We start from the raw sequence: 15191 nt of genomic DNA on the forward strand, positions 1-15191 counted from the left end.
AAAGAGGCCCCCCCATCACCTGATGTTTCTGGGGCTTTTAAACCCCCACACCTGACTGCGTTTTACTTGTGTTATCAAGAGGCACAGACGGGTGTGTCCCTGCCATGAGAAGCACAATAAATAATGTAGGGGGCGTTTTGGTTTTGCACTGGGTGAGATATTAAACACACGAGGCAGTATTTCAATTCAGTAAGAAATAAATAAATAAATAAATAAATAAATAAATACATTCCAGCCTTGGCCCCCGTCCAGTTCCCATTCAGATTTGTTTGAAATCGTGTTGGTGCCAGCTGAATGCACTGTGAACAAAAAAAAAGCTATTTTTGGATGGAAACATTGATGTCTCTTGTGTGGATAAGGAACGGAATGTGCTTGGAATGAAAGGGAAAACAGCCTTCTTATTAAACATTTACAGAAAGCAAACACGAACCGCATGACAAAAAACAGAAGTAGCTTCAGATTGGACTTGCTTTTATTTTGACATTTCCCTTACTGGCACAATTTCTCACAAAGAGGAAATCAGATACAAATGAGTATGCCATTACAGCTGCACAGCAAGCCCAAACTGTATTCATTTTCTCGTCACACATTTTATTTTTAATATAAATTATAACAATGACAGAACATTGTGATTTTATTTTGTATATATTTATTTCTTTTTACCATTAGTCCATGAGGTGCTAAGTTTTTAAAGCCATGCAGAGCAACTTCCATAAGACATTGTCTTTCAGTTTGTGCCCTGCTATTGTATTCCAGCTCAGTTGTGACTTGACAGGGAAGCTCTGCTGTTTAATAGTGTTTGCATGACAGTCTTCAGCACTGTAAGAAAGCTGCTGAGTGCCTCCTCTCGCTCGGGGTCCTGCTTCACGGTCACCTGCAGCCCGCCAGCGTCTGTGTCCCGAAGCAGCTCTGCCAGCACCACCGTGCCCAGGCTGTGTGCGTACAGGTAGGCCTTCCAGGGGCGCGCGTGGGGCCTGCTCAGAGCCAGGGCCTGGATGTTGACGAGCTGCAGCGCGGCCTGTAGTGTCTCCGGGAGACAGTCACCGCCCGGCCAGTCCAGCGAGACCCTGCGAGAGGGCTCCAGAGCCAGCCAGCGTCTTTCGAAGAGCTCTGGGGACAGAGGAGGCCCTGAGACCAGGCACAGCTCTTCACTGGGGCCCGGGGGGGAGGGTGCTGCTGCTGCTGCTGCTGAACCGGCTGCTTCTGCTTCCTCGGCACTCCCAAGGTCTAGACAGGACAGATTTTAACATTAGATCAGTGAGTACCGCCCTCTACAGGTGGGAAACAGAATAATAAATATCAAATTAACAAAAAACAAAAATGTAAAAAAAAACCCAGCAAAGTTAACATGTATATAGAAAGAGTAAAAGTGTTGAATAAGTAAATAAATGAACCGATTCTTACAGCTGCAGCCCTACCTGCTTGTGCTGCTCCCCCAGTCACCAGGGGTATGAGTGAAGGGCTCCCCCCAGTGGTGGCGGTAAGTGCTGCCCAGTCCTCCCGGCTGTAGACGGGTGCAAGTGTGTTGAAGTCCCCTGCCCAGCTGTTGATGGGCTCCTCGGGCCGGCCTGCGATCACCCCCAGCGAGGGGTCTGATTTGGGGCCGCCCAGCACCCTGCGAGCCTCCTCCACTCCACACTGCAGCAGCCGGTAACAGAACAGGGCCCGGTCCCGCACAGACATATCACACTCCTCCTCTGCAAAGAGAACAAACTGACTGCTTTACAGCCACCATCCAAGATGCCTTTTACACCTACCCACCTGGAGGGCTGATACTCAACAGGAGCAAAACTACAGCAATCTATTAAGAGACTGCTCAGCAACATCCAAATAATACCTGCCTTTGCGGGAATGTTAACAAACTGGAATGTGAACAAGGAACGCACTTGAATTGAACAGTATGCTAGTGATGTGCAACCCCTGCCACAACAGTAAATACACAATGACATCATTAAAAACAATGATCTACTTCCTCTGTAAAGTATATGCGACACACAGAGATATATCCCCAGATTCTGATACTCTCAATAACTGCTGGAATCAAATCTGACTGCCGATTCTTCCGAAGCAGCTCTGTATAACACTGCAGTTCAGTTGATGAGCAGTCAGTGCGCATGCAGCTTCAGTACCGATGCAGAAGGTGAGCAGGCGTCCCAGCATGTCCTGGGTCTCAGCTGGACGGGACAGGAAGAGACGCACAGTGGCGGTCAGCAGCTCCAGCTTCACCGCAGGGGACTGCTCTGTCTTCAGGGCGTCAATGAACTCCTCCAGCACGTAGGGGGAGCCGGGGATCTGCTCGCCATGCACCCCCAGCAGCCAGACCAGGGCCTGCTTCCCCTGCACAGAACGAAAGAGACAAACGCAGCTACGGTTACAGACTGCAGGACTGCCCCTCATTCACTACCAGAACCCAGGGCTCAGCTAACAAGCTTTCCGAACCACCGCACGTTTTGTCCGCTGTTTTGTTGGCATTTACAGAATTCTGTTTAATATCAGCGTATTACGCCAAGGTAACATCAGAGTTATGTTTAGATTCACTTCGTATGGCTTCTGTTTGGGTCATCACAAGTTTGAAGCGCCCACACGGTCTCAACAGAGCTCTCAGAATCACATCTAAACTCTAAACTCATGAGGCCCAGCACGGCCCAGCCCCTCACCGGTCTCTCTGTAACACTGGTGTCTGTAACAAGCAGCACATTTGTACCTACAGGCCTGTGGATGGTGGTAATTGTAAAGTGTACATGCTGTGATTATCATGATGGTTTTCAGCAGGTTATGGGATATGACACGGCTCTACCTCACTGTCCTGGATGTGCTCCTCACAGCCTGCGATGGAGGCACACACAGACTCGCTGCACTGCGGACACAGCCAGACCAGGTCCCGGAATGTCTGGACAACAGCTGGGGAGAGGAGAGACAGAGAGCTGACGGGCCGCTCTCGCTGTGCAAGTCCTCTCTCCATCCTCCCATAGGAGAATAACAGGGTGGAGAAGAGCTACGGCGATGACAGATTTTTCGGCAAATCAAAACAGCGGTTCTGAATGATCAAACGTCATTATTATTTACTAAAGGCACTAACATTATCACAGCCGTGACAGATGCACAGCAGGTTTCTGAGACCCTGATTAGTCTGGGGCTATCCAATGTTAATTTAGGTAAAGTAGGGCTAGGGGTTAGGGGTAGGGTTAGGGTTAGGGGTAGGGTTAATCTGGGTCTGCGGAAATGGCTGTAAGATAAATAAAAATATTGTTCAACTTAATGCTCTTTATCTTCTTGTTGAAGAAGGAAAAACACACTGCAGATGAGCAGATCTAAACCATATGAATAAACGTATAGACCCACCTGAAGTGATCTGTTCTTGTTTCAGTTCCAGAAGCCCAGTAAGGATGCTCAGGCACTTCTCACTGTATGTTTGACCAACGCGCCCTGCCAAGCAGAAGCACTTGTGAGCGCTTTCCTTAAAGGACAATCACTGTTTACATGTTTTGAATTGCAGTACATTATCTGTCTCCACCCCTTTCTTTACCTAATATAACATATTTAAATTGAAAACGCATGCTTGCTAACATTTCCAGACTCCACCTCTGAGACCCATGCATCTAACAGAAATACAAAACAGTTAAGACTGCTGGAATTATTTTGCAAGCCCACGGTAACTGGAAAACATGCAGGTGAGGCTCCTGACTCCAGAGCTGGTTTTGAGTTACCGATGGCGAAGATGGCAGCCTGTGCCAGCTCGGGGGAGACGTCAGTGCAGTACCCCCTCAGCTCCTCCAGCACCGTGCCCACGTTCTCATCGTTCACCAGCTCCACCAGGATCTCCATTTTACGGAACTTGATGTAGTTGGGCTCCGAGTAGCTGCAGAAGAACTTCTTGTAGTGCGCCCCGAAGTGCCCTGGCAGGCTGCGCAGGACCTGCTGCACGTGGCAGAGCGCCACGAAGCGCAGCTCGCGGGACTGCGCGTTGCAGGCGGCCAGCAGGGGGCCCCGCGCCCGCTCTAGCGCGCCGGACTGCACCGCAGGGAGGGCGGAGCCCAGGCTCAGGAAGAGGCGGGTGGTCGCCGCGACGACGCAGCTGTGGCTGCTCCCCAGGAAGCTGTCCAGCAGGTTGAGGATGTCGAAGAGCTCGGAGTGGCAGCGCGGCCGGTAGCGAAGGAGGAAGGTCAGCACCTCGCTCTGACCCCAAACATCCAGGTCCTTCATCCTGCCAGGACAGACACGCACCCCATTACTGAGTGACACTGCTTTTATTAGGAGTGTCAATTAAAGATTCAGTCTTCGATTAATCCCCAACGTCAAAAGATGGACAACTGACCCACTCTGTGAAAGTAACAAGGATGAATTACAACTTTATCGAAGGCTACACTGGACCTGCTGGTCATTTCGTTACCTGTTGAGCAGGTGATGGGCGATTGGCTTGTTGATGACCACGCCCCCTTCCTTTTTCAGGATTTCCTCCAGGGCCCTCAGGCAGTTCACCATGACAACGGGGTCCTGGTCTCGCAGCAGGCCATACAGCTCATTCACGACAGCGCCATCTACAGGGAGCACAGGACTTCACAGCTACAGCAGTGACTTCAGCAAAGTGAGAAATCAGAAATATCCGTACAGGAGAACTTCTATGACTCAATGTACAGGACTAAACGGAATGAGGGTTTCAGATCTTTGGAAAAGTCTATAGAAAACAAACATGTGCCGTTTAAAGCCTAAAGCTACGTTTTCTGCCCAGCTGAAGTTAGCGATTTCAACACTGTGTTACGGCAGCTCCAATAACAGACATAGTCTTTACCGATTTCCGCGTCGGGCTGCAGATTCTGCATCTTGGCACAGCCGAGAACCGCAGCCCGACGCACATAGGAGGCCTTGTCTCTCAGCCCTGACAGGATGGGCTGCTGGATGTACTCGCTGATACCGGGCATTCTAGAAGAAAAAGGAGCACAGGACAAATCATTACAAATAACACACAAACACCTACAGACTTTACAAGCCAAGTCACTGCCCCCACAACTGCCCCCAATTATTGATTGTAGGCTCAAAATGACCACGATAATCAGGTCATCTTAACCCTTGTTTTAACTCCCGGTAATTGCTGCTCTTCCTCAGAGGCTCCTGTTAAGCTTCAGATGAGAAACACATTCATCAGCAATCATATCGCTATGCGACTGCCCTGCACTGTGTCGAGACCCACCTGAGGTTGCACATGTTGCGCAGGGCCAGGCCGCGCACCATGGGGTTGGGGTCAGCGCAGTCCTTGAGCAGGGTGTTGATGGCCAGCAAGGCCAGGTCAGGTTTCAGAGTGGCGTATGAGCACATGAAGAGGTAGACCAGCTTCTTCTGCACGATGTCAACTGTGGCGCTGGCTTTCACCATCTCCATAAAGAGAGGGGCCATGTCCAGTCCTTGTGTCATGAACCTGCAGAGCCAGACAGATTCAACACCCAGCTGCACACACACACACACACACACAGACAGATTCAACACCCAGCTGCACACACGCACACACACAGACAGATTCAACACCCAGCTGCACACACACACACACACAGACAGATTCAACACCCAGCTGCACACACGCACACACACAGACAGATTCAACACCCAGCTGCACACACACACACACAGATTCAACACCCAGCTGCACACACACACACACAGATTCAACACCCAGCTGCACACACACACACACAGATTCAACACCCAGCTGCACACACACACACTGACTGTGCCCACAATGGTTTTAATAATAATAATAATAATAATAATAATAATAATAATATCTTTATTTTTATACAGCGCCTTTTCATAGTGGACCTCCATCACAAAGTGCTTTACAGAGGTAGGCTGTGAACTGTGCATTATATGCAGAGTCACTTACAACAGGACATTGATTTAACATCTCATCCACAGGATGGAGCACAAGGAGGTGAAGTGACTTGCTCAGGGTCACACACAGTGAGTCAGTCAGTGGCAGAGATGGGATTTGAACCGGTGACCTTCTGGTGACAAGCCCTGGACCACACAGCCTCCTAATCACAGCATAGCTGACAGAATGTTATTATGTGAAGTTAGCGATGATGTGTGAAGCAGGTGTGTTTAGTCTAGAAGCTTAAAGAGAAGGGAGACTTCACATTCCATTGTTATATCTGTTTTTAAAAGCTGCTGTGTGTTTATGCTGCTCTTTGTAATCCTTGTCAGTGTTTCTTACTGTATTCACTCAAACACTGGGTTTGACTCTTTTTTTTGTAAATGTAAGGGAGACCAACTATTAAAATGTAATTTGAAGAATTTTAACACGAAATGATTCAAAAAACATATTTTCGTGTCAATGTAATAGCTTTAAAGATGAATTTCATAGCTTTTAAGAGGTATACATCTGCTCAGATTTTTATATTTCAGTATCAGTTTATGTTTGATCAGTTACGAAATCCCCAAACTGTTCCTTGCTTTGTAACTTCCAGAACTGCATCGTCACTTAACAGAAGATCAGCCCAGGAACACAGCTGAAACCCAGATCCTTTCAGATATTCTGCCTTTGCAGAAAAAAGTGATTTGCAACAGGCCTTCTGAAGCACAAGCTATGGGGGACTGTGTTGATTTTATTTTTATTCCTGCACTCTCATCGATTCATTCCAGAGTCAAGTCTGTAGCGCACTCACCTGATGACCCTGAGAATGACATTCCTGTATCGCAGCCGGTCAGACTGGACGTTGGGGTTGGACAGAGCCCTTTTCAACTCCTTCACCGTCTCCTCTGAGCCCAGGTAAGGCATCCTGACCACTTCCAGACACTTCAATCACTGACCACACAAGACGAAAGAAAGGCTCAAACCGGGGTCTATTCGAGTGAAGCAGATACTAGACCACCTGTACCTGTCCACCAAGCTTACAAAATACAAGCTCTCCTACTGTAGGGCTAAGCACAGCCGCAGAAACAGATCGTTTGAAATGAAACGCCGAGCCCCCTACACGGTTACAGATCAACCGTTTAATTCGAGAATAATAATTGTTCATTTAAAAACCTACAACAGTGTGTTTTGATGTAAGGTTATACCTAAACAAATACGTAAACAGACAGCCATGTGGAGAAATATAACTTCAGGACTGACATTTCCTTCAGCTTTACACCCGAGAAAATAATTCAGCCAGCGGAAAAAAAACATTTAAAACACTTACCGTTAACACAAAAAAGTGTCCAACATGCGCCATCTCTATTTATGTGTTAAGAAATTCATATTTTTCTTTATTAATTACAAATAAATAAAACCGCGACAGACGATAAGGTGGTAGGCGCTACTGTGTTTTTTTTTTTTTTACTTCCTGTCTGTCACTGTGAGACTTGCTGATTGGCTCACCGGGTTCCGATGCTCCACTCTAATTGGCTGCAAACAGAGAGCATATCCGGCTGGTTAGAGAGGTTTGCCAACTGTCCCGCCTTAGGAGGGATAAACTCTGGGAGAATGGAGAGAATTTCTTTATTTTTCAGTGTCCAAAGTGTGAACTTTATTATGTTACTAATTTATATTACACAGTTGTAAAAATAGAAGAGGTGTATATTTTCTTTTTGTTTTATTGCAAATTTAACACAAATACACACAATAACATGAACAATTTTTAAAATGTTTCTTTATTTTTACCAAAAACAGTCACGCTGTATAATCATGCATATCAATAAAATGAAGTCTGTTAAAAGTTACAAACAATCCACAACTGGGTAAAGTTTAATGTTGATATAAATACATGATTATGGTCACTTGAAGCAGGTGCAAGTTAAAGCCCTTTACTTCAGACTAAAGAGTTGTTGGTTTTTTTTAACCTCATTACCTCTAATATAAACACACACACATATATATATATATATATATAGATATATATAGATATACAGATAGATTGATAGATAGATAGATAGATAGATAATTTGTTCACATACTGTAAATGGCATATTTATAAAGTGCTAAGTAGGGCACCCTCACCCCCTCCCCCCCCCTTCAGTTCAATAGTCCGCTGTTGCCAGGATGTACATTTAACTTCACAAATCATTCTTCCGATGACGGCATACAGCTCCTTTTCTTCATATGTTTCTGCAGGCGACGTGGCTGCCAGCGAGGCAGTTTACAGTCTGCTCCAGCTGTTCTCCAGCGTCCCATGTTCAATGTGAATGGTCTCCTAGTTTGTGTTTGCTGCTCATCCCTGTGTGTGTGTGTGTGTGTGTGTGTGTGTGTGTTCCAGGTGTCGTCCCCCAGTTTACTTGCCTGGTGTCCGTACGAATCTCAGCACCAGATAGGTGGCCACTCGGAAAGCCAGCATGTACAGCACAAGGACCAGGATGTTGCCCCAGACGGGGAGAGGAATGATGAACTGGTCCAGGATCTCCTGGGCTGGGATGTAGGCCGTCTCGTTGGGATTATTCAGATGTGCTGCTGCACAGTGTGGGGAGAAGGACTGGATCGCACACCTGCAATACAGACAAACAGAGAGACCATGGCAGGATCTTTACATGATAGCAGGGTCAGGATAACCACAGACAGGAACCCTGCCGCGTGTGGGGGCGGCTGTGAAAGGGTCAACCCGAATTACTTCATGACTAATAGCAATATTCAGAGTGAACTCCAATCCAGCTTACCTGAAAGAGGTGTCGTCTGTGAATTCGAGCTGGAGAGTGGCGTGGAAAGAGAACAGGATGATAGCCAGGTACCGCAGCCAAACCAGCCAAAAAGGGAGCTTCTGGATGTAAAATCCACCCAGTAGAACCGTAAGGACTATCACCGAGGTGGAAAAAGCCATGGTCTGGTCGATGCGCAGGAATACAACACTGATCAACAACCCTAAAGCCTGGGGGAGAGACAGACAGTGTTTGTGTCACCTCTTACTGCAGTCACAATGTCGTTTTGTTTTTAAGGCAAAATCGTTTCCAGATTGTTTGTTACACGAGCAGGAATACAGCCAGCCAGTGTAATCCACATTCTGTATGGTGTCTTGTATAGCGGCAGCCTGTACCTCTGCGGTGAAGGTGCTCAATGCGATGATGCCCATGTCAGCGAAGTAGGCTCCAGCTCCGTTGAGTCCAGTCAGCCAGAAGGAAATGGTGATGTGGACTAGGAGCTGGGGGATCGCCAGGGGCAGCTCACTCAACACCTTGGCCAGGAAATAAGCCGACAGACGGTATGAGCCGGCCAGGCGCTCCTTGTTGATTATCGGACGCTCCGCTGGGTCTGAGAGAGAGAGAGAGAGGGAGAGAGAGAGAGAGAGAGGTCACAATCACATTCAGGTTTAACTTCTTAAACGTTTTGATTCGTGGCTTTAACAGTTTCATGACTCCATTGAAGGCATTGGTTTAGGTGCAGTTATGCCAATTAAAACTGGAAAACTATGTTCCTCACCTTATAAAAGTTTGCCACAGTAAATCTGCACATTCATTTTGCATTTTCTCATGGTCATGCTATGCATTTACCAGAGTAATAATCTTTACCATACCTCTGTGTGCTTTACAGTGCTCACCTGTGCTTCAACTACACAATGCTTTTATTATAGTCAACTATTATAAGAGACATTTCTGCATGTCACATCGGTCATTTATAACTGTACACTGCTGCAACCTCTTGTCAAGAAAATGTAAAGGCAACACAGAGAAAAGTGACACACAGGTTTGTTTCTGTTTGTGTTAATAATACTAATACTTACAAGATGGTAATGTTCTGAAAATGGGTGTGATGAACCAATAGAGGACAAGATGAAACAGCTGCAACAGAACCAGACACAATATTGAAAATGCATTCCTACTATCAAACGCTAACAGTGCAAGAACCATCCAAAATCTCTGCTATTTACACAACAGTTCCTGGAAAGTCTCTGAAGCAATTTCAATGTATCCCAAGCACCCCAATCATTTGGGATGGGAGAGGCTTCCCTGTATATTGTTGAGTGATGAACTCTGGGTAAACCCTCACCATTCCAGCACGAGCCTTGACTTGGTCCTCCTCTCTGGGCACTTGAAACCAGATGAGCCCGGGGATGATGGACGTGACCAAGGTCTTCATCACGTTGATGAGGGACAGGATCTGCGGCCGCTGCTGTTTGAAATTGCGAGCGGTCAGCGTGCGGAGCTGCATCCAGAAAGAGGAGGCCCACTGTGGGCTTTCAACTTCCTCCAGCTCTGCCCCAGCTGCAATCACAGGGAGGTAAACACAGGCAAAATGAACGGAGGCCCAATCGGATCCCCAGAGTAGATTTATCTAGCCTTCCAAAACCAAGGGCCTACAACGGGCGATGGGGTTTAGATTTATATTTTAACTGCATCTCCACCCATTTCTGGAGAGCAAGACTTACTAAAAAAACTATTCAACTGCCCTGAGGTCATCTCAAGTGAGATTGGGTCTGATTGTTCAAACTCCTGGCACCTGGTTCATTCCAATAATAAACCTAAACTAGGGGAGTTCTGAGTCCCAGGACTGGGTGTGAGCTAGTGTGAGTTTGAAGCCCTGAATTGGAGTTTTTCAATTTTCTTTCCAGTAAACTTGTACATACCTCCCTCCCCATCTGTGCCTGCAATCTTAACCTCAGACAGCTCTCCTGCCATCGACTGCAGATGTGGGTCGGTTTCGTCCTTTGAAAGCAGAGGGCATTCAACAGAGCTGATACTGGAATTAAAAGCAAGGCATTGTGGGATTACAGGGGCTGTTCAGGGTAAGAGAAGGGGGTTCAGTGGGTTGAGCAGAGAGGGGAGAAGCTTGTCTCAAGTGGTTTGAGCCGAGGGGCAGGGAGGAAGGCAGTGTGGCTCAGCGGATAGTGTTGAGTGATGGGGAAGGCTGGAAACTGCACAAGGGAGATGGAGGGAGTGAAGCGAGCTCTATTTCAGAGATATCAGTTCTCTTACCGGAATTCATTAGAATAGTCCACAATATCCTGCCTGACCTCAGGAGACTCTTTTACTTTGTCCACTGCAAATACATGACAACACATATCAAAGTGAGGGAAAGAGGCGATAAAAAGCATGACCTGACGCTCTCAAATTCAAAGCATTTATTTTAACGTTCGATCTCTGCTTGCGATTCCACAAATCTGGTTTTCACCTTCATTTGCTACAAAATGATAATGTTTAGCTGAAAGAAAGTTCTGAGTTTGCCGTATGCCTTATCCTCGAGAAACTTGCACTTCCCAGGTCGTTTCACTTCAGCAGCGTCTTGCTATTGGCTGAAAGCGTGTACACACACACACACACACAGTATACAGCCTGAACTCACACATGTAATCAGCAGGATTCTCGTGTGCTGTGCACGGCATTCCAAGGTCAGCGAAGAAATCCACAATCCTTGAAGCCTGTCCGTAATACGCCACCTGCAAATCAGACGCGGATATAACTGGAGGGGAATCGCCGTTATAGAGAGGGCACATCTTAAAACAACACCGTGTGAATTTGCATTTCCCCAGTGGCTTGGGGAGTCTGCACAGGTGCGGACCTGGAAATCAGTCCTGTACAAAGTTATCCTAAACCACATGGCTTACCTCTCCGTCAGACATAAGGAGCAGCTTATCAAACATGTGGAATATCAGGGAGGAGGGCTGGTGAATGGAGCTGATGATGGTTTTCTGGTGCTTGACTGCGTAGTGTTTCAGAGTGGCGATGAGACTATGTGATGTACTGGAGTCCAAGCCAGAGGTCGGCTCCTGAAATGAAGAAGACAGCGAGCCATCAGTTAAAACACAATTAGAATGACTTACAATTACTTTAAACAAAAAGAAACAGCAGCTCACAGATTTGACAGCAGTAAAAACACCTTTGCTTACATCTAGAAGCATGACAGAAGGGTCGGTCAGTAATTCACAAGCGATATTGACTCTCTTCCTCTCCCCGCCTGACACACCTCTCACAAAGTCGTTCCCAACAACTGGAACACAAGAACACATACCACAGGTTCATGAGTGTGTCAAAACACTAGCCTAAAAACCCTGCATATGGAGAAAGAGAGAGAGAGAGAGAGACAGAGAGAGAGAGACACAGAGAGAGAGAGAGAGAGAGAGAGGGGAGAGAGGTGTGTGGTTAGCTGGACTATGTATTGATTCGTGCAATTCACACCTCCAGTCTCTGTGTGGCACTGTTTTAAGAAGACTTACTGGTATTAAGACATTTCTTGATGCCAAGCTCTTCCACCAATACCGAAATTATTTTATCTTTCTCTGCAAAAGTAACAGAATCTGGCAATCTTAGATGAGCCTGGCACTAAAACAAAAACAGAAAACAAGTGAGTCTATCTTGCATTGATTCAAGTGAGTCTATCTTGCATTCATTCAAAATGAGTATCGTGCATTCATTCAAATCCAGCGAAAAGATGCCCAAGCAAATAGCACTCTTCCAAACTCTGCAGATGCAAAGCCTCATCTTATGGAAGTAATTCTCTGAATTCAGCTGTTTAACTTCAGAAAAAAAAGCACTGAAATTCAAATTCAAACTTACCATTAATGTATCTTTCACAGTCAGATTGGGGAAAAATATATCCTGCTGCATCACGTAGCACAACATTCTTCTGAGGTTTTTGGTCAGTGGTCGGCCACCTAAGGTGACCTGCCCTGATTTTGCTTGTATTCTCCCAGTGAGGACGCTGAGCAGGGTGGTTTTACCAGAGCCTGCAAGAGAAACCATAGCTATTGTAAATTTAAAGAATGACACTGGTAGATTTTTATTTATTTTGCCATTATACACGACAGACTCACCGCTGGGCCCCATCAATGCCAGCAGCTCTCCCGGCAGGACAGTGCCAGCGACGTCTCTCAGAATCTGCCGGCCCTGAATCTCCACCTCCACCCCTCTGAACCGGACAGCCAGCCCCCTTCTCTTCTGGGACTCTGCCTGCCCAGCACTCGCTCCTGTGGTACTATTAGAAATCAGGACTGGAGATTAGTTTGTTGCGTTTTCTAAAAGCAATATCCGAATTTGGCAAGGGAATTAGTCCAGACGTGGTAAAGATTACTTAAAAAGGCTATCAGCTTATAAACTAATGTTTATAATTTGTGGACATTTTATATCAAAACTGCCCTACAATGATAGACTATGATATAATATTAACTGTTGGTAAAAGGACATGAACCCTCACACTGTGCGATCTCTTTTTGGTATACTGCTATTTCATTGTAATGATCTCATAATGTTAGAGCTGTGATCGGGTGTGCCCTGTTATACTGTATCCTGTTATATGATCATGCACCTGCGCTGTTCAGCACACCTCTACTGTGCACACTTGAACGGTCTCTAATGCGGTCAGACTCACCTGTCCAGGTGAAATCCTTCCATCTTGTCTTCCATCCTGGCTCTTTCACATTCCCCCTCTCCAAGCTCCAACCCTGGGTTGGAAAACCCTGCCAACCCCACCTTGGAGCGTGCGGGGAGCGAGTCGCTGTCTTGGCAAGATGACATCCCTGCACGGCTGTGTTCTCTCAGTGTAGTTACTGTCACACCTGCCGTGTCAGAGAGTCTGTGTGCAGCACCTGATTGGCACTGGCATCTATATACTCTTCACCTGCAGATGCCCCTCCCTCGAAGAAGTCACCCATGCGTCAAGAACATACTGTCTCTTAGGCCAGGCTTGGCATGTTAAGGAGTTGCTCAACATCTTACTACAGCAAAACCTTCACACTAGAACCTGGAAAAGAGGGTACTGCCCCCCCACCCCCCATACGTGTAACAAATTCAGAGAGATCGACATCAGCACCATGACCTCGCCACAACTGAACAAGCCCTTCTCTAGACACATGGAAAAATGCAAAGTGCGACAGATGCACGTTTCCGTTATAGCCCCTTCGGACAGGAATTATAAAAATAAATGAATGCATTCCAGTGAAGCAAGCTCTGCACTGCACCAATCGCTTCGTAAAGCTAGTCCACTATTGTCTGTGTAACATCTGTTTGTGTGCATCGGGAGCTCCTAAAATGACCGACTGTGACGTTCACTTATTTATTTTCTCAAATGAAAGTCGAAGCCGTTCACTGGAGTGGGACAAACAGCCCTGTTTCTAAGCAATGACATAAAAGAACCTGGTTATGCTTCGCAGTATCCGTCTCTCTGTAAAAACTAAACAGCCGTGTTTAACGTTACAAGATGTTCTTTCTTTATACGGATCTAGAATGTAGTTTGATGACAATCAACGTTAACAGAATTCCACCAAGGACGCTGTCGTGTGGCTGCAGGTCTCCTTACAGGACAAGAACACAGCGCTGAATTCCTAGAACATGACTCACACTTTGCACAAGAACAGCCAGGTGATTCCACCAAGCTCCAGAAGATCTGATGTTTGTATTCGTAGCTATGGCTCAAAGTTTTGCATCACCTTGAACTTTAGTATTGCGATGCAATTAAAATAATAATAATAATAATAATTTTAGATATTTTATTTAGCATCATGTAAAGAAACTACAAAATGATATTGCAAAAGTCTACCGGAAGCCATGCTAGTAGTACACTATTTCACGTTAGATTTTGAAATGTCACATTTTTGAATTTGGAATTTTTGAAGTTTTTCGTTAAGTATATGGAAAGCTACAAAGCAGTGTGTGATTCAATATGTTAATGTAACATTATTCAGCAGGCTTCATTTGACTTCATGAAGCAAAATTAGTTAATTCTACAGGTGATGCACAACTTCTGGCTATAGCTGCAAGTTCACATGGCTTAATTTTGGGCTATTGGGGCTCCTGTAACAGAACTGGGGTTGACCTCTGTGTTGCTTTCCTTGTTTGTTACACCTTTGAGTTCTGTACAGTCTTGTAAACATGTGCTCTTCTGAAGAACCCTTTGGAACGCAGCTAACATCCGGGATCGGTATCCTCTACTGTTCAATGATCTAATAATAACACAAGAACGAGTTCTGCCTGTAATCAATCCGAATCTCCAGCACAGCCCTCCGCGCTGTATCTACGTCCAATCAGGAACAGCGAGTAACACACGCATGAGGAGAATGCATTTTCCCTGAACGCTGTCTTTACAATCAAATGTTTGTTTCGCTTCACTGAGCCGTTAAGAACGACGCAGGCAGGTATACACAAAGTGCCGCAATTTGTTCTGCAGTTTTTTGTTCAGATTCCTTGCAAAAGAAAAATCGTACAGCACATGCCCCGATTCTCAGAAGTTACTTTAAACACTTACTTCATGAACACGTATTAAAGCATTGCCCAGTCTACAGGACTGAAGCACTGCTAACTGTACC

At 46.1% G+C, this 15191-nt stretch overlaps 2 protein-coding genes across 2 annotated transcripts; both read right to left on the bottom strand.

The window, feature by feature from the left end:
- Nucleotides 1–450: 450 nt before the first annotated feature.
- LOC117426958 (AP-4 complex subunit beta-1) lies at nucleotides 451–7322 on the bottom strand. The gene is made up of 11 exons (XM_059004931.1): nucleotides 7173–7322; nucleotides 6657–6796; nucleotides 5189–5413; nucleotides 4790–4920; nucleotides 4391–4538; nucleotides 3708–4204; nucleotides 3343–3426; nucleotides 2798–2901; nucleotides 2130–2337; nucleotides 1419–1697; nucleotides 451–1227 (listed from the first exon to the last, which is right to left on the bottom strand). Exons 2-11 carry the CDS (start codon nucleotides 6767–6769, stop codon nucleotides 758–760), a joined length of 2259 nt encoding a protein of 752 aa, XP_058860914.1. The 5' UTR covers nucleotides 6770–6796; nucleotides 7173–7322; the 3' UTR covers nucleotides 451–757.
- A 283-nt stretch (nucleotides 7323–7605) lies between these two features.
- On the bottom strand, nucleotides 7606–15184 carry LOC117429577 (uncharacterized). Its single transcript, XM_034049249.3, has 14 exons — nucleotides 13259–15184; nucleotides 12705–12865; nucleotides 12448–12617; nucleotides 12108–12213; nucleotides 11781–11881; nucleotides 11499–11660; nucleotides 11237–11330; nucleotides 10870–10933; nucleotides 10521–10633; nucleotides 9944–10158; nucleotides 9678–9735; nucleotides 8994–9208; nucleotides 8620–8828; nucleotides 7606–8451 (listed from the first exon to the last, which is right to left on the bottom strand). The coding sequence occupies exons 1-14, from the start codon at nucleotides 13402–13404 to the stop codon at nucleotides 8241–8243; spliced, it is 2025 nt and encodes a 674-aa protein (XP_033905140.3). The 5' UTR covers nucleotides 13405–15184; the 3' UTR covers nucleotides 7606–8240.
- Nucleotides 15185–15191: the final 7 nt, after the last annotated feature.

The sequence above is a fragment of the Acipenser ruthenus genome, chromosome 30, assembly GCF_902713425.1.
Source record: "Acipenser ruthenus chromosome 30, fAciRut3.2 maternal haplotype, whole genome shotgun sequence".
Classification (NCBI taxonomy): Eukaryota; Metazoa; Chordata; class Actinopteri; order Acipenseriformes; family Acipenseridae; genus Acipenser; species Acipenser ruthenus.

What these genes read in the sequence shown, in the direction of transcription:
- LOC117426958 (XM_059004931.1), bottom strand. Translation starts at nt 6,769, where the DNA reads ATGCCTTACCTGGGCTCAGAGGAGACGGTGAAGGAGTTGAAAAGGGCT. An exon ending in CGCAACATGTGCAACCTCAG is followed by an intron (nt 4,921 to 5,188) that starts GTGGGTCTCGAC and finishes TTTTTCTTCTAG; the next exon opens with AATGCCCGGTATCAGCGAGT. An exon ending in GGCTGCCATCTTCGCCATCG is followed by an intron (nt 3,427 to 3,707) that starts GTAACTCAAAAC and finishes TCTGCTTGGCAG; the next exon opens with GGCGCGTTGGTCAAACATAC.
- LOC117429577 (XM_034049249.3), bottom strand. Translation starts at nt 13,404, where the DNA reads ATGTCATCTTGCCAAGACAGCGACTCGCTCCCCGCACGCTCCAAGGTG. An exon ending in GAAGGATTTCACCTGGACAG is followed by an intron (nt 12,866 to 13,258) that starts GTGAGTCTGACC and finishes GATTTCTAATAG; the next exon opens with TACCACAGGAGCGAGTGCTG. An exon ending in GAATCCTGCTGATTACATGT is followed by an intron (nt 10,934 to 11,236) that starts GTGAGTTCAGGC and finishes ATGTATTTGCAG; the next exon opens with TGGACAAAGTAAAAGAGTCT.